Genomic DNA, 23833 nt, shown 5'->3' with positions numbered 1-23833 from the left:
CATAATTGTATTTTATATCACAGTGATTACAAATTACATTATTATTAAAAAAAGTAATGTACAAAGTGGGACAGTGGCTGCCTTAACTGGCTGCTAATATGAGGAGAGGAGGGAGGTTGGCTGTCTGCAAAGCTACAGTGAAGGGGCTGATCAATATGGTTTTCAATAATATTGGTTATTCAACAATATGGTTATTCAGATGGTTTATCTACTAGAGGCTAGGTAGGAGGAAACACTGAAAAGAGAGACAGTTTGCATGAAAACGTAAATGTCAGCAGAAAATAGCACACAGCAGAATATTAGCTGACCATACTGTGTTCTCTTTCATCGTGGAACATCCATTTACCAGATCTCAAATCTTAACCTCATTAGTTACAGGCCCACTGTGGCCCGTCCCAAGCTCAGCCAAAGAAAGCTATTTGTCAAACTGATGCTTAAGTGTATTCCTGAATCCCCACTGCGATGATAAACCCTTAAAGTGAGTTTGCTCTTTGGTACCGATGTGTTCCAATATATTGGTTGATAAGGAACAATACTGTCAAACATTAAATGTTTCTTTCCAGTGTACTATCAAAAGAAAGATTTAAAGACAGATTTAATCGTGAGGTCTGCATCAGGCAATGTAATGGTGGTAGCAGCCAATAATAATAGTAATAATAAAAAAACATAGTCTATTCAAGGGCTGGAGGGTGAGTGTGCATGAGTAAAATACACATAACACATCGTTTGCCAGTTGGAAATCACATAAACTCAACCTATATATTCTGTTATGTTTATTCCAACAAACACATGACATAGTAGTACATCATCCATCAACCTGTGCAGTTGTTGACTTGGCTAATGCCGGCATTAACATTAATGAAGGTTTACACACTATTTATGCAGTGCTCTTTTCTAGAGTAGTGTTACTCCCATCACCCTTTTCCATCATTTTAAAGCCACCCGCCCCCACCCACCCCTCATGCTATTAGACATATAATGGAAGTCCAGATTAATGGTTAATTTCCAGGAAACCCCTGCGTACTGTCATAAAGTGCTTTCCATTAATTAGTGACTCTGTTTCTCAGAACGGTGGGGAGAGGGAACAGTGATTAATGGGCTAACTAGTGCAGCCAGCGCGCCTAGCCCCAGTGGTGAGCGTGAGAGTCGGACCCGCAAAAAGAGAGGAAGAAAAATAAATACGCGGCTCTAGAAAAAGTGCATGGAAATTCATTGAAAGGCGAAGCTGAGTGCCGTTTCAAAGGGACGGTGGAGCATTAGTGCTGAACTGTGAGTGAGAGGGCAGAGTATGTCTTGATTACGCCCTGCCTGGTGCCAGAAGTCCAGCAGACGAGGATGGGTGTGTGCTCGGCGGAGAACTGTTAACACAGAGAGCAGCTCAGGCAGCTTCTTGACTTATTTCACTATGTCGAGGTGCAAGGTTCATTCTGCTGTAGGTGCCTTGGGATGAGATGTCACATTTCAGGTTATATATAGCTCTGTGGGATAATAAGATTTTGCACTGAGGCACAGACTGTCGTAAATATTTTGGAATTACACTGAAAATAAATTTAATTTTGGATCATCATTTTGCCAGTAAGACAAAAAAAATAGCCAACTCTAAATCTCTCCTGTGAAGTAAATCTCTCACACACAAAAATGAGTGTCCTTTTTTGTACATGTGTTATGCAAACTCGCAAAGCCCTTCAAGGATTTTGGATGTTGTTCACATCTTAAACTAAGTGAGGAGCAGCTCCAAACAGATAAATATTTTAGCTGGCTAATGTTACTAACCCTTGGCAGCCTTTCTCTGTGGAGAGATTCCTACGGACCTAAGATTAAGAGGGCAGGCTGGCACGAGTCCAGAGGTCCGGGCCGACATTATCTCCAGCACCCCTGCATGTTTTCATAAGGGGGCCTCCTAGTCTGTCCAGGGCCGGGCTGTAAGTGGCTGGGAGTGGGTCGCAGGACGCGGGGAGGAGTGTGTATGTGTGTGTGTGTGTGTGTGTGTGCGTGCGTACGTGCGTGAATGTTTATGTATGCATGTGTGTGTGCTGAGTACACTGCCGCCTTGGTGGGGCAACACACTGTCTGCCATGTCTCTGGTCTAGAGGAGAGCCATTAGGGGAGCGATGAAGCTGATGACATGTTGTTCCTGTGACGGGCCGCCGGCCCCACGCTCCTCTGCTGCTACTGGAGCGGTGGGAGCCGCGGGTCTGCGAGTGGACAGACACAGAGACGGATGGACGGGGTTTATTTTGGGAGGTGGTCTGGTGCCGGACACCCTGTCTACTCTCCTACCAACCTTCACCCCCCCTCCCACCCTTCTCAAACACACACACACACACACACACACACACAACCTATCTCCCAGCCCTTCAGACAGAAGCATGCTTTTACACGGGACCTGTAGCAACTGCTAGACTGACACCAAGGCTGTGAAGTTTACACGTTAATGAAATGACTCGGGGCTCAGTTAAGCCTGCTCCACTGGTGAGTGTATGGCAGTGCAAAGAGAAAACAATTCTGATACTGCAAAGATCAAAATGACTATCAGCTGGCTAGTGGTCATTTTGTGAGAAAAGTTGCGATCACTTATTAAACACAACTTTCCCAAAAAGTCTTAAGATATGTTATTCTCTACCCCAGTTCAATGATATCTTACTTCTGTTTTCACTCTTACGCGGATTTGTGTTTAGGAAGCAAAATGCACAGTGATAATAAGTGGATACATGAAATTCACCGACAGTGTGGTTGCAAAGGATATTTGTGTTTTTCCCCTTAAGTAGAGTGACCAGATGTCCTGTTTTCTCAGGACCGCACTGTATTTCATTACATTTATCCTCTTTGAATTTCAGCAATGCAGATTTTCCAGTGGGTTCTCTGACTATTGTTGTCAGATTATTTATCATTATTAATGCGATCCTGTCTGCACCACAGAGAGATGACACACGGTGTGACATCATCGCCATAGACAAAAATGCGTCCAATCCAGTGACCATAACCACACCTGACTGGGAAACATGCTGTGTTCTCAGTGTGACGAGACGATGTTTGACTGAGTGTGACTGAATGAATCTATGTTTCACCAGCGCTGATTTCCAAAAGTATGTTGGAGTTGCATACCTTATGTGTTTGAATGAACTGTGGTAAATGGCCTCATCTGCATTATTCTTCATTTTAGCATTCAGTTCAGTTCAGTTCAGTCTTTATCTCATTTCTCCAGGGGGGGCAATTTGTCATAAATAAGCCCATGGTAGAAAGAAAGTGCAATCTGTAAAGTGCTTTGGTGCCTGTGCAAAAATTTGGTACCGGCATTGAGAGCTGCGGGGGAAAAAAACATGAATACCGGTGTTGACTGGTGGATCAGGATAGCCAATGTCGGATGGTGAATGCTGAAACTTCTCAGGAGTGTGTGTGCTAAAAAAGAGAAGAAAAAAAATCCTGCTGAAGTGATATATTGCTTTAAACACAACAAATCACATTTCCCATGGCTGCGAGTCCCAGCGGTGTTTTCTGGGGCCACTGAAACCTTCAACTCTTCCTAAGCTTCTTCCAAACAGTTCTCTTTTCCCCCGTCTGCATCCCTGCATCTGATTGAGTTACACAGGGGAACACATTTTGAACAGGTGCCCAGCGAACCCCTCCCCAGCCACACACACACACACACACAACTTGAACACCACACATACACACTCTCTCCACTCCTCTCCCCCTTCTTCCTTGACTCGCTGATCCTGTCATTGTAACACGACTCCCACACAACAAAATCTTCAGCCAGCTCTGTAGTCCCGTACATACTCCAGCAGTGCAGAGCGCATAGCTGGACATGCTACTAACTATTCCGATATGAGGTGCAAATGGTTCCCCACCAGGAACCCTGCGCTGACCCCGCAGGGCCGTAATGTCCACTTGAACCAGCTTGAGGAGTCGTTAAAATGCCAATCCCAAGGAGTCATGGAGGCGGTCAGGGTGGCAGGGTGACGGGCGGTGGCATGGCTGGCATGGTGCCAGTGGGGGAAACCCTGACCCCTCTCTCTACCCGTTATGCCTCGCGCTGCTCATGCCCTATATGTTTCAGGCTAGTCTACCATGTGCGCACACTTGTTATTTTGACATCAGAGGATGAGGCTTATAACTCAAACTATCAGTGTTGCTTCCCAAGGCTTTGTGAGCATCCATCACTGAGTGGCACTGCTGTACCTCAAGCACATCGGAGTTCAGACCTTCATGCAGGACATTTGTGGGGCAATGTCCAAAAGCTGCAAGGCCCTCTAGCCCTGACCTTTATGATCCCTTTATGTGACCTGGTTGACTTCCTCTAGCCTCAGGAAAAAGTGACAGATTAATTGACAGTTTTTGAGCTAATGTGTTGTGAAAATGTGAACAAAAGACCAAAAACCAATGTGCAATTCATACGTAAAATTAAAATAATAACACTGAGATTTCTGCAGAATACAACAAGATAGATGAAATAATAATAATAATAATTTCTATGCAAGACATTGTGAAGTTGACATTAAGTAAAAAAAACAAGGTGTTGTTCCTAAAATCACACTTGAAAATGAAAATGAAAATCTCTTTTTGTCTGAGTTTACTTTAATGTCTCCATTCAACCCACAGGCAGCAGGGATCCCATTGACTCACTGACTAATACAACAGTGGAATGTAGATGTTTACATTTTTACAGTAACGCCACGCCACCCCCCCACCCCCGCCCAGCCCCCTTCCTCCTTCCTAAACCCGTGTATAAAACCTGGAAGTCAAAAGAGGCGCTCGATTCCTGAACATTGACAACCATGATGATACACGGATTTCATTAGTTATCAATCCGACACCTTCTCATTAGATATCTCTTGACAAAATAACAGTATAGGTATCTTCCTCTTAGTATTATTATTAGCCTATAATTAATATTAATAATACTAGTAGCAGTAGTAGCAGCAGTAGTAGCCTAGTAGTAGTGGTAGTAGTAGTACTAGAGCACAATGATTGGGAAAGATAGAATTTAATGGGATTTTACCATAAACTCACGACATAGTATTTTCTTTTAACAGTCTGATTACCTCTTGCAGGCCCGATAGACATTTATATTTCCAACGACAGATCCGTGCTGAACGCTCTCAGTCGGCGCTACATGCTGTGCAGCAGTTTGAGTTCCAGCAGAGGAAAGGAGGATGTTGCGTCTTTAAGAGTTAAGAAACTTGAAACCATGTTTGCGCAACAATCAGTGCGGCTCCAAGCCGCCAAAGTGTCTAGACTGGCACATGATGGCGGGAATCAACCAATGGCTCCAGAGCTTTCCTCTGGGGCCCCGTGAGAGAGAGAGAGAGAGAGAGAGAGAGGGAGAGAGAGAGAGAGAGAGAGAGAGTGAGAGAGAGAGCGAGAGAGAGAGAGAGAGAGAGAGAGAGAGAGAGAGAGAGATGCGTCAAACCAGACAGTATAAGATGGGAAGCTAAGCGATTTTCCTTCAGAATAAAAGCATTACATTTATTATCACTTTTGAAAAATAAGTATTTATGGCACTTACTCTCGTTGTTCTCTCCTGACTAGAACCTCGCTTGTGTTGTAATTAAAATCTCATGTGTACGTCGCTTTGGATAAAAGCGTCTGCCAAATGAAAAATTTTAATTGTAATTGTAAAGTATTCCAGTGCGCAAAGACAGTGGACTAAGGCTGTTATTCTGCAGCAGTTGCAGGTCAGTTGTGCCACTGCTTTTTTCAAGATAACAGACGTAAATATCCTTCCCAGCTGTCTTTCCTCATGTATTTTGACAGTATAGCCTATATGTCATCTTGCATAAGCCCATGGAGTAGAAAATGACTTTTTGGGAACAAAGGCAACAATTACATCTTAATTAAATACCTCCTTAAACATATTCTATATTTTCACTTTGGTACTTCTACTCAAACATTGCACGCATGTTCACCATTATGGGTTTTTATTTTGAAAATTCCTCATCGGAAGTACTGTTTTTGTTCTGACTGGCTTGACTCTGGTGTGTGAGCTGGAGTGTGTGTGTGCGCGTGTGTGTGTGTGCATCCGAAAAGGACTGGCAGGGCAGGGGAGTGGAGAGTGGAGTAATTCCAGCGCTCTTTAAAACAACTTCTCAGCACGGAATCCGTCCTGGAGTTTGGCACTGGCGTCCTCAGCCCCGAAGCGGCTATCTCTGCTTTATTCCGGGACTGCACAGGGATTATTGCTTCCACGCAGTGAAAGAAAACATTGGGATTTTGACTGTAGTGAGGATTATATTCGGGGGTGAAGGAACTCCGCCGATGTGTCTGGAGCGGATTTTAAGGATCTAGGGTTCCCAAAGCCCAAGAAAAAAAGCCCTGACAAACTTTTGGATTTATGATTTCTGTTGCTCATGTTGTCGTTTAGTTAATGTAGATAAGTTTTGCGCCTTGTCTGGTCTAGCTATGGTACTGGGTTTGTGTGTGGGATCTCCAGAGTCTTGGGGGGCTGTAGGCTTGTTGAGAGAGCTGGCAAAAGTTGTGGCTTAATTGAGTTGGCGACAGCAGGTCACTAACCAGTGACTGTGTGCAGCATTCACCTTCTGCAGACGTTTTACTGCTGTTTAACATATGAGTGAATATTACTTTCTAATGCTGTGGGGTAGCGATCAATCTGTGACCTCCGGCTGCGCATGTTGTGCGCACCGTACACAAACCCTTGATCTTGCGCGGCGAGTATAAATCGATGTGGCATCTCCACAGACCAGGACTGGACCGATACGACACATCCAGAACTGTCTAGGTTGTCGTATGTTCAGGTCGAAACGCTCAGGTCTTGTACGGCGACTCTGGAGAAGCCGTCTGGTCACCGAGAGCGACGGGCGAGATGGAGGCAGACGATGTGAGGGGGGTCGGGACGGTCCGTGCGGCAGAAACCCAGGAAAGCTCGTCAGAACGGAGCACCGGTCGGTGACCCGTGCTGACCCGGCTCCGGGACCTCTGGGGGAAGCCGGAGACCTGACGGAGAGCGCGGACAAGGAGGAAGAGGAGCACCCAGACGATGACCGGGGTGCCATGTGCGTCCCGGAGCATCGAGGCTCTCGGCGGGGACGGGAGGTTGACAGCAGGACGGTGACGTGTTGTTTGTTTGGGGAATGGGACCTCAGACCCCGGAGCCCTTATTGGGCCCCGAGGAAAGACGGAGGGGGCCCCTGTCAGTGCGCTCCGAGGCACGCGGGGCTGGAGGAGGAACTCAAGAGCGTTGCTTACGCTCTTTTAAAAAGACTAAAGGAGAAACCTCTGGACGCCTTGGTGAAGGCTGTAGAGACCAAAGGGGGGATACCCAGTGAATGCGTCATGGTGCCGCGGGCTGATCTGCGGCTCGGTGGTCATCACATTTCTCCACAGTATCTCCTTTGTAAGCTGTATCGCTGGAGCGACCTGCAGCTCTCTGCCCGGCTCAAAGCGCTGTGCCACTGTCAAAGTTTCGGCGCAGTGGACAGCGCGAAGGTGTGCTGCAACCCCTATCACTACAGCCGCTTATGTGGGCCAGGTAAGGACATCAGCATTCACGGGGCTGGGGGGTCCCAAACTTTGTAAAACCAGGGGGTCAAACTAGATACATTAGGCTGGGCACCCCTTCCAGAGCAGAAATGCCTGTATATGGATGGGGACGGAAGATCGAAGAAGGTGAGACCGCTGATCAGAGTAAATATCCGTCTCCCTTCTGTCATGATGCCTCTGCCAAATGAAGCAACTCTAAAATTAAACCATTACACATTTTTCTGGACCCCCCTGCATCTCCCTCGAGGACCCCTGGGGGCCCTCGGACCCCACTTTGGGAACCACTGATCCACAGCTCACCAAAGCCAGCTGCAGGGCATATAGGCCTACTTTATCACATTAAAGTGATGTGCGTCATGGATTTGGATTAGATTTTACGCAATAGTGCATTTTGGCATCAACGACTGGCAATAAGATTGATGCATATATAGATGATATGAACTGTAATTCCCAATAAGTGGAGTCGTATGCCTTCAAGGTTAAGATTTACCTCAGACCTGCAGCCGTGGTGAAATGTAACTGTTGTTTAAAAGATTAAAAAATACTGAAATCGGACATTAAAATCAACAATAAAAAAGATCCATTCAGTTCTCCCTGTTTCAGCCCAGGCGCTCAGGACTGATGAAGCCCTCTGTCAGCTCTCTCCTGGTGGGCGTTATTCATCTTAAAATATATTTTGGTGGTTACAACGCAAACGTTTATTTTGCAGGCGTGTTAGTGATGATAATAATATCGAAGCTGTATGGCTACTTTAAGTATCGTGGCCTATATCCAACACTGCAACCCCTGAAAATAAATGGTACCATAGGCACCCCCCCCATCCCATATACACATGTACACACACAAACCCCCCCTCTACGCTCACACTACACTTACACACAACTCGTGTTTCATTGGCTATCCCACAGTTTTATATAACTCTGCCTTTAGTTTAGTTTGGTAAACCATTATTTTGATTTCCTCTTCGCATTCCTAACGCATTACACCCGTATTTAAATTTGCGCAAAAACTTTGCTTCCCACATCATCCATTTGAAGATCGCTCTCAAGTTGCACTTAGGCTCTTTTTTCTCTGACAAGGAGGTCCTCCTCTTGTTATTTAGGTGAAGGAGTGCCGATAATATACAGTTTGCATAGGGCTGGCGCCAGACTGACTCGCTGGGTATCTGACTGACTGAGGACTCCGGCAATTACTGGCTCTGCTCTTAAAGGGGCCGCATGTCCACTTTGCTCTGGAGCTCTTCTCCACTGAGGGGACCGTTTCTACAGCAGTGCCATTACTTAGATTTTTAGTGTGTTTTTTAAGTTATTCTTTGACTCTGTAGGCATATATGTGTGTGAATTAAGTTGTAGGCTACTATAGCTGAAACTTTTATAATCCCTGTGGGGAAACTGTGTCTTAAGCAGCATCAGAGGATAGGATATAGAGAAGAATAAGACAAATAGAGAGTGCTGAAAATAACACAGCAACACAGCTCAAACTATTGAGAATAGTACAGTAGTTAAATAAATAAAGGTAGAGCGTCATGGCTGACAGATTTACAGGGTTGGAGTGGATGAGCAAGTGTGCATCTCTCAAGTTATGAACATTATCAGGTGTAGAGATGGGAGAACAAGTATACAGAAATGTTTCCAAATGTGCAAATGTGCAGTGTAAGCTATTCACATTATCGCCAGAATGGTGAACTGTAGCCTATATGTTTTGTTTCATGTAACTAAACAATACTGTGTGATGTATACTTAGATCATTACATCGTTATTTCTCAATGAATGGTTAGGATCTCTGTGTCCCTTTTGTTTGATTATACAGCCTTTAACTTGTTTTTTTGTTGTATTTTCAGAATCACCTCCTCCCCCATATTCTCTGTCCCGTTCAGATGAACACAAGCCACTGGGTGAGTGTCATACAATAGATAACATGTAGAAAACCAGTAAATGACATGACCATCATATTTCATATTTGTAACATTGACAATCTTTAAAATCTGCTTGTACTGAAAGTGTCACAGAGTTTGTCAGGCTTTACCTGTGAGAATCTTACCTTTTGAGGAATCACATGACACCCACGTAAATAATAGAGTGGATCTGCACATGCATACAGTCAGTCTCTTCCATGGTTTGAGGTTCTAGATCTCACTCGTCTGTGCTTTTTCTAATTTGACCAGACTCAACTCTGTCTTACACTGAAACTGTGCCCCCCCACTACTCCAACCCGCCTCACGTTACGCCAAGAGACTACACAGGTGAGTTACTTGCATTATTATTGTACTGGCACATATACTAACTTTGGATACCTGCTCATCACACTGTGAACAGGCAAGGGGCATTCCAGGGTTTTTGTTTCAGTGGGGCTTGATGAAGGAAATTAATTTCCCTGTTGGAAGATGAAACATTCTTCACAAATAAGCAACAGGGAAATAGTTTTACTTGAGTTGCATGAGATGTGCGTGCATATACAGACACACTATCTATGTAGCTTGCATCCCATCTGAATGTTTATACAAAAGGGCAAATTGCATTTACTCAGGTTATTACATTGTGTTTTTCCTTCCTATTTTGAAAGGCCATTAAGACAACCAAAAAATCCAGCGCATAAAGCTCCTATTGTCAGAGGAGCATGGAGGGGCAGGGTGGGGGTCTGGGGTCTCTCACTATCTAGATGCCACAGCAGTGTAGCCTTTCTGTCTCTCTTTCCCTGTCTCTCTCTCTCTCTCCCTCCTCTTTCTCCACAGCAAAATATTTCACTGGGATGAAGCTGCAATAAGATCCCTGTGCATACTCCCAATCCCCTTCGCCTCTCGAACCACCCATCCCCCCTCTTTCCCTCTTTCTTCCCTCAAATCCCTCCATTCCTCTCGGCAATTGAGCAGTGGAAAAGAGGCTGGCATTTTGGGGGCGGGGGAGTTGAGCAGCTCTGATGAGGCGGAGGTGTAGAGTTTTGTGTGTGTGTGTGTGTGTGGAAGGGGTGAGGGGTGTAGTTGGACAGGAAACAGCCCCCTCTAGATGATGAAACTGGAGCTTTATTTGTTTACGCGCCGGGGTCGGGTGGAGGGGTTCTTGTCGTGTTGAGAGAAGCCGCAAACCCACTCGATCAAGCCTGCCTGGCCTCACTCACGGAGGCTGCTGAAAGGTGAACGGGCACCAATGAAGTCTATATAGTGTTGTCATGGCATCGGACCAGTCTGTTTAGTCTGACGAGACAGCAATACTCCTACCAAGCCATCACTGGGTTTGTCTGTTGTGTCCAAGCAGTGTCATGTGTAGAGTAGAGCTGAACAAATAATCAGAAAAAACTAAATTCAAATCGCAATATGAACTTCTGCAATTTTAAAATCACAGAGTCTGCAATTAATTGCTTAAGCGAGAGCGGTGTCCAAAATGGATTTCTAAACAAGGTGTTTTAGTGCTGCAAGTAATCTTTGGTCCATTAATCAAGAACAATATTGGTGAAAACCTTTCATCATACTCAGACTCAGTCAATCCTGCACACTGACATCTATTTTTTTTTTAACAAAGTCACTCAAAGTCACAATTTTAAAGTTCTAAAAAAATTTATGACAGGAACTTGTGATGATATGAATCGTAATTTAAATCGCAATTGCAAAATTCTGTCAAATAATCGCAATTTGATTTTTTTGTCAGTATCTGTCAGCTCTAGTGTAGAGTCGAGTATTTTCGTTAAAGTTATTTGCTAATTTCTTTCCTTGATTGCATTGCCATAAGTTAGCATCCCGCATTACGAGTTTAAACAAATCCAACTTCATTTGCCAAGTTTTTTAAAGCTGATTTACACTGACAAAACTCAGACACTTAGTGATGCTATTGGAAGGTACAGTAAGTTTGAAGCTGATTCAAAGTCAGTTCAGTCAAGGCTGTGAGTCAATCAAATGTCAAGGTTGTAATTTGTAGCCAACGCCAAGAGCCGCTGACCTGAGTAGCGAGGGAGGGTACCTGCTATTGTCTGCCAGGTGAAATGAGTGGAAATAGACAGATCAGTTTTCTTACGAGACGTGGTGTGTGTGTGTGTGTTTGTGTGTCTCTGTGTGTGTGTGGTCTCTTCCTCCCCTGCCCCCCGCACCAGAGCACTGGAACTGAGAATCGCAGCTCTGGCCAAGAGCATGAGTAGGAATGAGAGTTGGCTAAACAGAGGTAGTGGCAGGGAAATTTGCATGGACCTTTCCCCCTAGATGTCGTTTTCGTCGTGGGCTTTGACAGCCTGAGACTCCCCTCTTTCCGGCTGCAGCTAGTAGAATAACAGGAAATAAGTTGAAAATATAGCTTACTCAAACATGTATCAAATAATTGACGATAGCTTTAGAAAACAAAACAAAATACAAACCCACCGTTGATGTTGCCTTAGTTAGATCTTTCAAGAATGTAAATGAATGTTTTTTTTGTGCAAGAGATCATCTGGCATATCATCTAAAACCCTCTGATGTTTTCTTTAGAATAAATAGAAGCGTTGAACATGTACTCTTGCATTTTAGCATCTTTTTATTTTTTTATTCTTCTTTTTAAACCAACTCTGCACCCTAGCTTTGAAAGTGCTGCAGCAGGGTGTGGTCCATACATACCTTTGCCCTGGCCTCTTTTATCATTCGATCAGTTAACATTCCCCTTAAACCACAGCAAACAGCCCTCCTTTGAAAATGGAAATGTCTACTGGAAGTTTAGTAGGCTTATATCTACTTTGACTATCCCTTGGTGCCTCCAACAAAACGTGTCATTGAGCTGCTTATTGTTATGCTCTCCAGGAGCAGTGTGTGTGAGAGTTTGTGTGTGTGTGTGTTTGTGTGTGTGTATGTGTGAGTTTGTGTTTGTGTGTGTGTGTGTGTGTGTGACAGAGACAGAGACAGAGAGAGAGGAATTTCTGTCTGACTCAGTGATAAGATCAGCTCAGAGGACTCACATAGGGGTTCTACCAGGACAAAGGCACACACACACACACATGCACACACACACACACACAACGTACACGCGCACACACACAGTCACACACACGCTACTTGCGTACACACACACGCAAACACACACCAATCACGCGATTTGTTGAACTGAAGGCATGGTTCCACTCTTTTACTCTTAGAAATTGATGTAAAACAAAAAGCAAATTAATGTCTGCTGTATTGTATTTAACGTAGCCTGTGTATAGTATTTTCTCTAAATACACATTTGTAGATGAATTCAATTACCATGACCATCTGCACTCTGTTCTGTTGCCCCCTGCGCTCTGTGTTTTATTATTGCCCTTCCTGATGCTATTGATGCATAAATTAGTCTATGAAAATAGATTTTACAGATTTCACGAGTCTGAAATGACAACGGTTTTTCTTTACTAGCATTAGAATGTGTGACCACAACTTGTTTCAGAGCACGATATTAATGGGAAAATATAGCATATAGAAACACATAGCATCTTTTTTTTTTGTTGTTAATTGGTTGAGAGTCTAGAAAGATACTGACAAAGGCTTCATGTTCACAAAGTTAGTTGTTACATCTTTATGCGTCAACTTCTGCCTCATGTCATCCTCGCCATCGACAAAAACCTATTTACCTTGTGTCATGAGGCTTTTGAACATGTGGATGCAAGTGAAGCACTGATACTTAACTTGACATCAGCTGAGCCTACATGTTCTCTTCGGAGTGGACATCAGTTTTGCCTGGATGTATTGAAGCAAGACAAGAAGACCACTCCCTCTCTGCCCTCAGTAATCATATTTTGGTGGCTTGTTTGTTTAAGCAGAGCAAGGTATCAGCCAAACATCCTGTCTCCGAGCCCTGCCTGCACTCGCTGCAGCATTAACCCCATGAATTGGCCCTTTGACTGATGGGGCACGGCCCAGGAATGTTGGGAAATTGGGAAGGTGAGGGGGGGAGCAGGGTCTCAGAGTGAAAGGGGTAGGAGGGGGTGTGTGTGTATGTGTGTGTGTGTGTGGGGGGGGGGGGGGGGGGGGGGGGGGGGGGTCAGCTCTGGAGAGTGACATCTGATACATGTTTGAACATATCACCACTAATACTTAAGAAACTCGGAGCTGGGCTGACATTCTTGGAAGTTTAGGAGATATAAAGATAGCTTTCTGACCGCACCGTGCCGTTTTCAGTTTTGGTGAGTCTGCAAGGTCCGTAAAGGTTCAAAACAGGTGAACCGCTCCAGTCCGGTCCCATGCACCTACAGGCCGACACAGTTGGACAAGGTTTTGTAAATGATCTACAGAGGCTCTACCACTCTCACACCACTGCCTCAGAGTTAGCTTCATTTTGCAGATATCAACAGGTTCACGGTTCATCAAAGTCTGAGATGTAAAAATAGCACAAAGACAAAAAGTAAACACCCGCATTCTGCTCCGTACAGTGAGAATTTATTTGTCTCGGTGTGGACGGGTCCTCTCAGTGACCTGAACCTCCAGCCTGTTCGCTGGCACGCGTACAACACTTGCTCTTATGCCTGACTGAGACACATTAGACTATGGAATTCAACATCAAGTGCTGGCCCATTAACCATTTGCCATTTCCTCAAATATTTTCCATCACGGCTCTTTTTCACTACAAGCAGCGAGGGCATGCAGCCGAGGACACATAGCACGGCTTACTCACAGCCCTTTGAAATCCATTCGCATTATTTTTCTCAAGTCCTTTTTTATTTTTCACAGAGTAGCTGGTTTTATTTTTGTTGGACACTGACACTGAAAAAATTTTGACATTGAAAAATTCTTGGAACCACACAGTGTGTTGTGCCCCATGAATATTTTTTTTTTACATTTTAGGCTAAATACCAACATGTTGACATGTATTCTGGAGCGACTTTCAATCAGTGCAACAGTAGAATAAGGTTAAATTCCCTAAATCACCAGAATTACTAGCAACCAGTAGTAAGGAGAGCAAAGGTTCAGTTTTTTGGGGAACTTGTAAGGTCTGCTAGGCAAGTAAAACCCTTAAAACCACTCTGCATGTCTGATAACCTCAGTAGAACTAAATCAAATAACAGTAAATGAAACATGCAGTAAGTATATCTGAATATCTGAATATCTAAATATCTGAGGTTTAGATCAGCTCCATCTAAACCTAGGCTAAAACATTTCAGGCGTATTAGTTCTGGTTCATTCTTTCATGTTACAAATCACTACAAACTACGACCCCTTCCCCCCAAACCTCCCACTTTTTGTAGATTTATGTCTGAATTCCATTTTTCAACCCAGAAATTGTTAATCCATCTGTTTTTTTTTTCCTGAATACAGAAAACACAGGGCCCTAATAGCTACGTTTCCCTGCGCCCCGAGGCTAAGCAGCTAGTTACCTGCAGTGTGTCCTGGCTTAGCTAAAAGCTAGACTCGAAAAAAAAAAAAAAAAGGTCATTGTTCCTTGCTTGCTCTGCTCTTTCACAACACATTTAGAGGAAATGATAGGTTTAAGTTGTGTGGCTCAAACCTATCCAGTCATTTTGAATTGATGAGTAAAGCCATTTCAACGCTATTGACTGGAAGAGGCAAAGGAGGCACTGTTTGTTTTACTGTTTTCCTGCTTGAGCTGTGTTGTCATTAAGTTTCTCTTGATTTTTTGGTTTGTTCCTTTTGAATCAACCTCATGTTAGCTGTCTATTATTTCTATTCTTTCCGCCTTTAGTCATTTCTGAAGATAAATGAGCTGTCAACTCTGAGCTGTTTTTGTCTTGTTGTCACCTCCAAGGCTGAAGTCAAACCTTATTGTAAGTGAAACAGCCTTGACTCCTCCTAGTCCATGGATTTAGGAAGTGTTACACATCAGGACTCTTTTTTTGCGGGAATCCTCTAGTCACTGAACATGGATTAGAGATCTTCTTTGAGTCTTCTTTCTTTTAGTTAGTGTCATATCGCAATAACTTCTTTATTGGCTTTATTGGCCCCCTCTTTCTTTCTCAGTCTGTCTTTTTCTTGTCTTCTTTTTGTCTTATTTTAGCCCACTTTTGCTGTTCTTTCTCTGTGAATTTTACTTCTTCCTTGTTTGTTGTACTCGCTCTTTTCCTCTCTCTCTAGTCCTCCTCCTCTCTGTCTTTCTCCCTCTCCTTCTCTCTCTCTCTCTCTCTCTCTCTCTCTTTCAGTCCATGTTGTCAGGCCATCACAATTTAAAATAAGGTTTAAATTACAGGACTGGCTGTGGCTTTCCGTTGTTCCCTCAGAGTTTTTGCCAACTCGCAATTTGGCTTTTAATGGAATCCTGCCATGCTGCTGAACCTAAAGATTCTTTGCAGATGTCGACGGGCTCTGACTCTGTGAAATGTAGGAAATTGTCGCATGTGCTGCGCGCTTTGAATGCAATGCTTAGTTAAGACTAAAGTTTATTTGAGGGAAGCACTTTTTGCCTAGTTTTCGGGAGTTGTAGCTCCCTGCATTGCGTTGTAAGTGGGGACAATTGTGTGTGTGCATGTGTGTGTGTGTGTGTGTGTGCATATGCGTATTGTCATTATTCACCCGTTATAATGGAAATCGACTGCTCAATATGCAGCACACTGACAGGCAGAGACATTCGTTTGTACTGCAACATCGCCCCATTTCGAAGAGTCATTTAAGAACGCATACAGATACATGGACACACACCCACGCACACACACACTTCTCTCTTAAACACGCCGACATACAGAGCTTTCAGTGAGCAGTGAGCAGAATTCATTTATAACCACAGATGATTTGGAGTCTGATTCACTTTCTTTCACAAGAGCTGCCTGCTCAGTCAATGTGATGTCACTGTTTTATAATGAAGCCCATCTTCTGTTCCCTTAATGCCTTATTTTATGTTTCAAAGGATATTCAAACGCTACTTTGGCTTGAAAGTAGTCGAAGAAATAGGTGAAACTGGAATGCATGATATGGTTCTCTGCTAACAGCCATGCAAGCATTAGTAAAATTCAGTCTTGACTAACACTAAAAGATTGTCATACAGAAGGTGCAACTATGATTCGCGTTTTGGACAAAATGATCTTCATTCAGAGTAAAATAAAGTCTCAAATTTAAATGATGAAACGCCTCTATAACACCTATTTATTTAGCATTAGCAGTGGTTGAATTTTTTTGTGGTGAACGCCAGAGAACCAAACCAAGAATCCCAGTCTCATGTGATTCTTGGACCATTCTCGGTCCAAAGTACCATTTAAATGCCACATGAACAAAACAGCAATCATCCCAAGAAACTTTTACACTTAAAAAAAAGTCAAGTTATGTGCTTAAATAACACAATTTGTAAGATAAAGCTTTCTAAATGTTATGGAAAATGTGGTAAATATGTACATGTACTACCACTGTGGGAAATCTGTACATATCCTCATAATTGTACACATTTCCCAAGGTATCTGGTAACTGTGCAGAAATGCTGTTTATTGTGGTGCAGGTCTCTCACAGTCCTTCAGTTACCTCCTCCTGACCATGCATGTTTTATATGGCGATTGCACATCGTATTTGCCCTCCACATTTTCCCAACTGAACCATAACACATACAGATAATTCATCCAAATTAGCTTTTAGTGGGAATTTCACAGTTCCTTCTTTATAGTGGAACAAATGGATCTGTTCCACCAGTTTGTGATTGTCTTATGAGGAGTGCGGACGGTCTCTTCAGAGCCGTATAGGACCACGTGAGGCTCAATGAGAGACTTGTCAACTTGACCCCTCTGGCTGCCTGGCGGAGTGGGGGGAGGAAGTGTCGAGGAAGAGGGCCTGTCCAGGAATGTGTTGGGAGGGGAGGCTTGTCAGCTAGCTAGCTCTGCCTCTCTCTCTCTCTCTCTTTCTCTCTCTCTCTTTCTCTTTGTCCCTCACTATCTTTACAAACCTTTATTCAGATTTAAATCTGCTTTCATGCTTTTTCAGGCATTCATGCAAAACTATAGGCGATGTGTGTTAAAGCTACAATATGCAGCTTTTTGCCTTGAGACAGCAAAGTGTATTGTTAGTCCCACCCTCCTCCCCCTCAGTTGGTCAGGTTCCCGCCCCAACACTTGTCACTCATCCTGACAAGCTGTCTTCCTTGAAACTGCATCTAGTCTGAGGCTGAGGTGACCAGCATCCGTAAAGCCACCACAGGCATTGAAGGAGCAGATGGTGAATGAAGCCAATCTGCAATTAAAAAGAAGCGAGGCCGATCTTCACCCGTGTTTTTGAACGGGCTTTGTCTGCCACACATTTAGCTTTGCTGTTCTTTCATTTCTTACTGCTTTCCCCCATTGCTGTTGTTATGATTTCCCTGCACTTGACAGCTACAACACAGGTGACCGCTGGCCACGCCCACAGAAAATGGATTATACCCAAAATTGTCCTGAACATCGTTGAAAAGCCAATTTAAGGCAACCGGGGGGATTTAGGCAGGTAGACACAGTGTCACAGACAGATACAGGCTGATCAGGTCTGATATATCCTACTTTTTACTTTAATGGCAAATGGTTAAAACAACCCTTGTGGCTTTAGCTGGTAGGAATATATCCAGCCAGCTAGACTTATGACATTAAAATCACTGTAATGATCAAGACCAGGGCTAACAAATACAATTTTGCAAATGTTGCATAGAACCGAAATGTACTTCCAGGAAGTAACAACTGGATCAGGGATACTTTAAAGTTCAAGACCCCCATAATATCACAATTGTTTTAGAAAGAAATGCCTCAGAGACACTCCACAATCAGCCAAACTCAGTCCTACCTATTCATATCCATTCACATTCAGAACTTTCTATAGCAATACTAATACTTTAGTTGTTCCTCCCTCTTTGCTGTATGAACTAAGAGTGGCATGTTTAGTTCTAGGATTTACATAATACATACCATGACATTCACAATTAGACATTTCACCAGCCATGTGTGCTGTCAAAGTGAGCTTGAGTCAGACTCTGAGCCGGTACCTGCTCAGTCACTGTACGTTACTCTGCACCAGCTAAACGCCTGAGATGTTAAAGTGTCATTGCTGATTTAAACATGTCTTTGTGCACGTTCTGCACATCAGCAGGAGGCTGAGTGACAGAGACACAGAGTGAGATCTCACTTTGCCAGAACCTGTACACTCTTTAGCAGATTTACCTCCATATGAGTTTGTTGAACAGTGATAGCTGCCCTGGGGAGCCGTTTTCAACACTGATCACCTGGGTGGGTTTTTCACACTGCATTTGCTTCCATTGTGTGAAGTTTTGAGAAGCTAGTCTAAAAATCCTACCTGTAATGCATTTGTGAACCTGTGGCAATGTCAGTTCTGAAAAAAATCACATTTTGGAGCATATGGTTTCATTACGTAATTCTGCCTGTTTGCATTTATCAATAAATAAATTGTTATCCTCAGGCTCATGGTACAGGTGATACCTGTCGCTAGGCTAGTGACCAGGTTGTTTACATCCTGTGTATGTATGGAAACTGAGTCAAAGATGTTCCTTTCAACATGTGTGTGAGTTCGACCAACACAAGCTGGAAGAACTGGAACTTTTACTTTTACAAGAAGCAACCTAGTTGTCTATGAAAAAGTATGTTCCAAAAACACACCAAGTTCTCAAACAATGCAAATGAATGAAGAGCGAAAAAAAATCACTAGAAAATCCATGTTGAATACAGCTCCCTTGTACAGCGGTTTTCTACTGTTATCTATTCATTGCTCTCATATTGCTGCTGTCAGCTAGAAAAACTCCAGTTTTCGTGATTTTTATGTTTTAACTCCAATTGAAGGATTACATGGTTCTCTGTGGGTTGATTTAATGACACTTGGGTTTGTGAAACTGTTTCAAAACCCCACTGGATAGACTGAAAAATGCATGGTGGTCAATCTAAAAACAAGCCAGTTTTTCTTATGGTTCGTGAAAAGTTGACATTTTGGAGTTTTCATCCAACAGCGACGTGTGCTAAGTATTTCAAAAGCTCAAGCAAAGTGAAATATGTTTTCTAACTGAACAACACAGTAACAAGCATGAATACAAGTACATTATATATAATCTATGAATATTATACCCTTGATATTTTGAGAGATTATATACATAAGAGATGACTAGAATTCCCCATGATGAATTGATGCATGCAAAACTTCCTTGCTCGTGCCGCCTGCCCCTCGCTGCACTTTGAAGTAGCAGCAGAAACGCAGGAAACTGGTTACTTTCTCTCTTCCTCTTGGAGGACACACGGCTTTCTAAACTGCCTCCAAGCACTTCTGCGTCTTCCCAGGAATTTCACTGGGACACACAGTAACTTTCCTGTCGTTTGCTTGCCCTCAGGTTCAAGGTATGCGGGGCGCTATTTGTATGGCCGGTCAAATAATTGATTGGCGGTAGTGACTTGTTTCTTTGTCTTCTTAAAAGAAGAGAAAGGCTCCGACGAAGGGCTGGGAAGATAAGATACCTAATTGCTCGCTGCAGTACATCACAAGATCCACTGTACAATGGAGAAAGAGAGAGAAAGAGGGAGTGTGTGTGTGTGTGTGCATGAGTGTGTGTGTGTGTTTGTGAGAGAGGGCCCTGTTGTATTCTACTGTAAAGTCCATGTCTGGCGATAACACAGCCCTCTGATGGCAGAGATAGTCGAGACGCCAGCTTAAATGTGGCTTGCTGGATTGAAGTTGCCCTGTAATGATAGTTGTCTCAAACAACACAGAACCTACCATTTGCAGCCAGGGAGGGGTGTTTTCTTTTCTTCCTTTATTTTTACTTTTTTTTATTTTATTTTTTTTCCCAGCGCTTTGGGGGGAAATTTGAGGAAGTTAAATCAAAACAAAAGCATCTCAGAGAGGGGACCGGGATGGTCAGTAGCCGAATTCAATCCTCCCTTCTCGTCCCTCGGTCCCCTCATACCCCCCCCCCCCACACACACACACACACACTCCTCCTCCTCCCCCCTCTCTCTCCTCCCCCCAACCCACCCACTTCTTTCAGCACAGTGGAAGAGTCTAATAACTGGAGGGGAATCTAATCCTTGGCACTGGATGAAAGACGAGGGTCTCCCTGCCTCTCCCCCTCTTTCTCTCTCTCTCTCTCTCTTTCTCTCAATCTCTTTCTCTCTCTCTCTCTCTCTCTCTCTCTCCCTCGCTCCATTTTTCCACGAATGCTGGTTATGGTTGGCAGGCTCTCTCTCTCTCTCTCTCTCTCTCCCTCTCATTTTCCCTCTCCCTCCTTCACTCAGTCTCTTTTTTTTTTACTCCTCTACCTTCCCTCTTTTCCCAATTTTCTTGCTCTTCATGCAGGTTGGGGTTGGCAGGATTCTTTGCTCCTCCGACTGCAGGGAGAGGTGAAAAGCAGGGAGTTGATCATGTTTTCAGTTGTGAGGAGGGGGTTTGGAAACAGAAAGAGTAAAAAGAAGGAGAAAGGATGAGTGCCATTGTTGCGTTCTGGTGGTTTGAAGCCCAGGTTCAACAGCCTGTGGGGAGCCGGCAGGAAGCTGCCTGTCTGAACCCTGAACTTGGATTGCCACTTCTTGTGTCCATACATTCATGTTGTTGCATCAGTACTTTAGCCAGTACTTTACTTTACAGAGCATATATTTGTTTGTTTTTTACAGCAAAAGTCAGTACTTTTATGTTCCACTTATCTTCCCATAGTCCTTTGGGGCTTGGAGGGGAAAAAAACGTTAAGGTGTACTGTGCTTTTCGATGAGATTGGCACTAAGAGACGGTGATTTTGAAATGAAATAACAAAAGCTACTTATCTAATTGGTAAACAGAGCTGTTAAATGGTGGTTGGCTTAAATGGTTGCAGAACGCTGTAATTGCTGCCAGCCCTCGCACACACACACACACACACACACACACACACACATACACACACACGCACACACACACAGTGAACACACGCAGGCATGCACACACACATACACACACACACACACATACACACACACACACACACACACACACACACATTTTTGACTTCCTCCAGTCAAACATAAACATACTGATAACCTCCAGTTTGAACTCTTCTTTATAAATTCCATTGGAGGAGTTTGTTGCCCCCCGCCCCTCCCTCCCCTCCCCCCCTCCTCCTCCCTCCTCCATTTCCCCTTCTCTCCCTCGTTCTCACACAAGCTCATTATACCTTAGCTGGACGATTGCCAAGCTGAGTATGATGACACTACTAGGACTGTGCCAGAAACATTACACATGACACGCTGCACCGCGAGAGAGCTGTCAAATACTGTCGGAAACTTTGATTGAGTGTAGTGTCGGCATTACCCAATATCACTAATATCACTCGGTGTTTAATACCAGTAATCCACTGAAATCAGTCAGGCTCTTACTGCATATTAAAGTTAGTTGTTGTTCATAGTTGCCGATCTTTAAACCCTTTTGAAGAATTTCATTTCTTGCCATCAGTCTCTATCGATGCTCTCACTCTGTGTCCATAGTTTGTGATATAAATGTGCTATGAATACTTAATGCATGATAAATGCAAAGGCCAGGCTTACTGTATCAAACCATATGATGCATGATAGGAAAAATTAAAGTGTACTGTGTATTAAAGAGAACAAAAAAAGTCCCAGTTTGGGTTATGTCTACTTTGGGAATTAATGTGATCGTGAGCTCATATAAAGTCTCCTTGTGTTTCCCCAGACATGTTTGTGTTGCCTTATTACAGGGAAGAGCATGGCTTGTAAAAGTGTGTGTGTATGTGTGTGTGGGAGAGAGAGAGAGAGATAGAAAGAGAGAGAGAGAAAGAGAGAGATCCTGCTAGCTGAGCAGCCTGCTCTCTCTTATTGGAGAGCTGTAAAAACTCCAGACCGCAGGAGTTGCCAGCCTGGAATTCACTAATGACACACGTGGGCTTCAGATGAGAAGCGCAATTTTGTGTGTGTGTGTGTGTTTGTGGGTGTATGTGTGTGTGTGTCTGTGCATATGTGTGCGTGTGTGTGTGTGTGTGTGTGTGTGTGTGTCATAGGCATACTGTTTGGATCAGCAGGCCCAATTTGTGTGTGTATGTGTGCATGTGTGAGGCCCTATCTCATCATCTAGAGTGTGTGTGTGCTTGTGGCTGCACACAAACACACACACACACACACACACACAGCTCACCACTGCATCTCCTGTCCCCCCCCCCCCAAAAGCTTAAAGTAAAATGGCCACTGTGCTAACACACCTAGTCTGATCTGCAGCGTAATTTCACCCAAAAGCAGCTTGTTAATGGGAGAAGGGCGGCCATTCCGGCCCCTGGTAGACGAAGAGGGGGTGCTGCTAGCTGGAATATGAAAGGAATGGGGCCACAGGCACATGGGTCTTTAAATCCTCTGTGTCAATAGAGTCTCTGGAGCAAAATAATGGCATCACTCTGTGTGGGAGTTAATGCGAGCTGATAGCATGAGGGCTGGGGGGTCAGGGGTTCACGGGCTCGCGCTAGGTTGACAGAGAGCTGAATGCTTGGCGAGCCCCCCTCCCCACACCCCCACCCCACCCCAATACCACCTCTCTCTCTCTCTCTCTCTCTCTCTCTCTCTCTGTTTTTCTCTCTCTCTCTCTCTCTCAGCCCACCTCCTCTTCACCCCTGTAGTCCTGAGGGAGGGTTATAGAGAGATGGGGGAGACGGGTCTCAACCATATGGGATGTAGAGATGATGATGATGGATGCAAAGAAGGAAGTGGGGTGTTCAGTGTTTTGACAGTTTCAGTCCCTCTTTTTGGAGCGTAGATCTACAGGTTGAGGGTTGTAATGAAGTGAGAGTGGGAAAAGTGAAATCTCTTTTGCCATGTAAAATGAAAATGTGAAATCTCCACCGCTTATTGCTGCAGTGCGCTAAAATGTTTAAAGTCCCCATGAAATGAAAAATGACTTTTTCACCTTGTTAGCTAAATTTTCATGTCACAATATACACATACTTAATCATAAATAGCCCAAAAAAATTACTAGTAGAAGTAAGATGCTCTCAAAATGCCGTTTCATGGAGACTTTTATCATTTTGAAGAATGTGTGCATTCTGTCACAGTGTGAAAACAGCAGAGAATGACGGAGCATCAAAACACTTGGCTCGTACTTTCATAAGGACTTCCTCTCCCATCCTCCCATCCTCCTCCCCCTCAACATAATTCAGCTCCCGTCAAGAAGAATTACCGGCGTAAAAAAAATTACCGCACTTACCAACACAAACACTAACTCTCCCCCTCTCTTCCCTCTCTTTCCTTTCTCCAGACACTGGTACCTCCCTCGGCTCCTCGACCTCCGGCGGCCATCGCTCTCACTGGTGCAGCGTCGCCTACTGGGAGCAGCGGACGCGCGTCGGTCGCCTCTATCCGGCCCACGAGCCGTCGCTCAGCATCTTCTACGACCTACCTCAGGGCACGGGCCTCTGCCTGGGCCAGCTCCACGCCAACGCCTACCACAGCCGCCGAGACGACACGGGCGCCCCGCCGTCGCACGGCACCCGCGGCC

The 23833-nt window shown here is 44.2% G+C and overlaps 1 protein-coding gene across 1 annotated transcript; it reads left to right on the top strand.

Moving 5' to 3' along the window:
• Positions 1–6036: 6036 nt before the first annotated feature.
• On the top strand, positions 6037–23821 carry LOC139665308 (mothers against decapentaplegic homolog 6-like; the record flags this gene model as incomplete). Its single annotated transcript, XM_071544326.1, has 4 exons — positions 6037–7489; positions 9341–9394; positions 9665–9742; positions 23594–23821. Coding segments are annotated over exons 1-4 (1102 nt in total), but the record flags the coding sequence as incomplete, so codon positions are not given.
• Positions 23822–23833: the final 12 nt, after the last annotated feature.

Source organism: Centroberyx affinis, unplaced genomic scaffold (assembly GCF_046629955.1).
Source record: "Centroberyx affinis isolate AG114_WGS23_722 - 3 ecotype Tasmania unplaced genomic scaffold, CSIRO-AGI_Caff_v1 ptg004528l_1, whole genome shotgun sequence".
Classification (NCBI taxonomy): domain Eukaryota; kingdom Metazoa; phylum Chordata; class Actinopteri; order Beryciformes; family Berycidae; genus Centroberyx; species Centroberyx affinis.
This window is presented reverse-complemented; position numbering and strand designations above follow the sequence as displayed.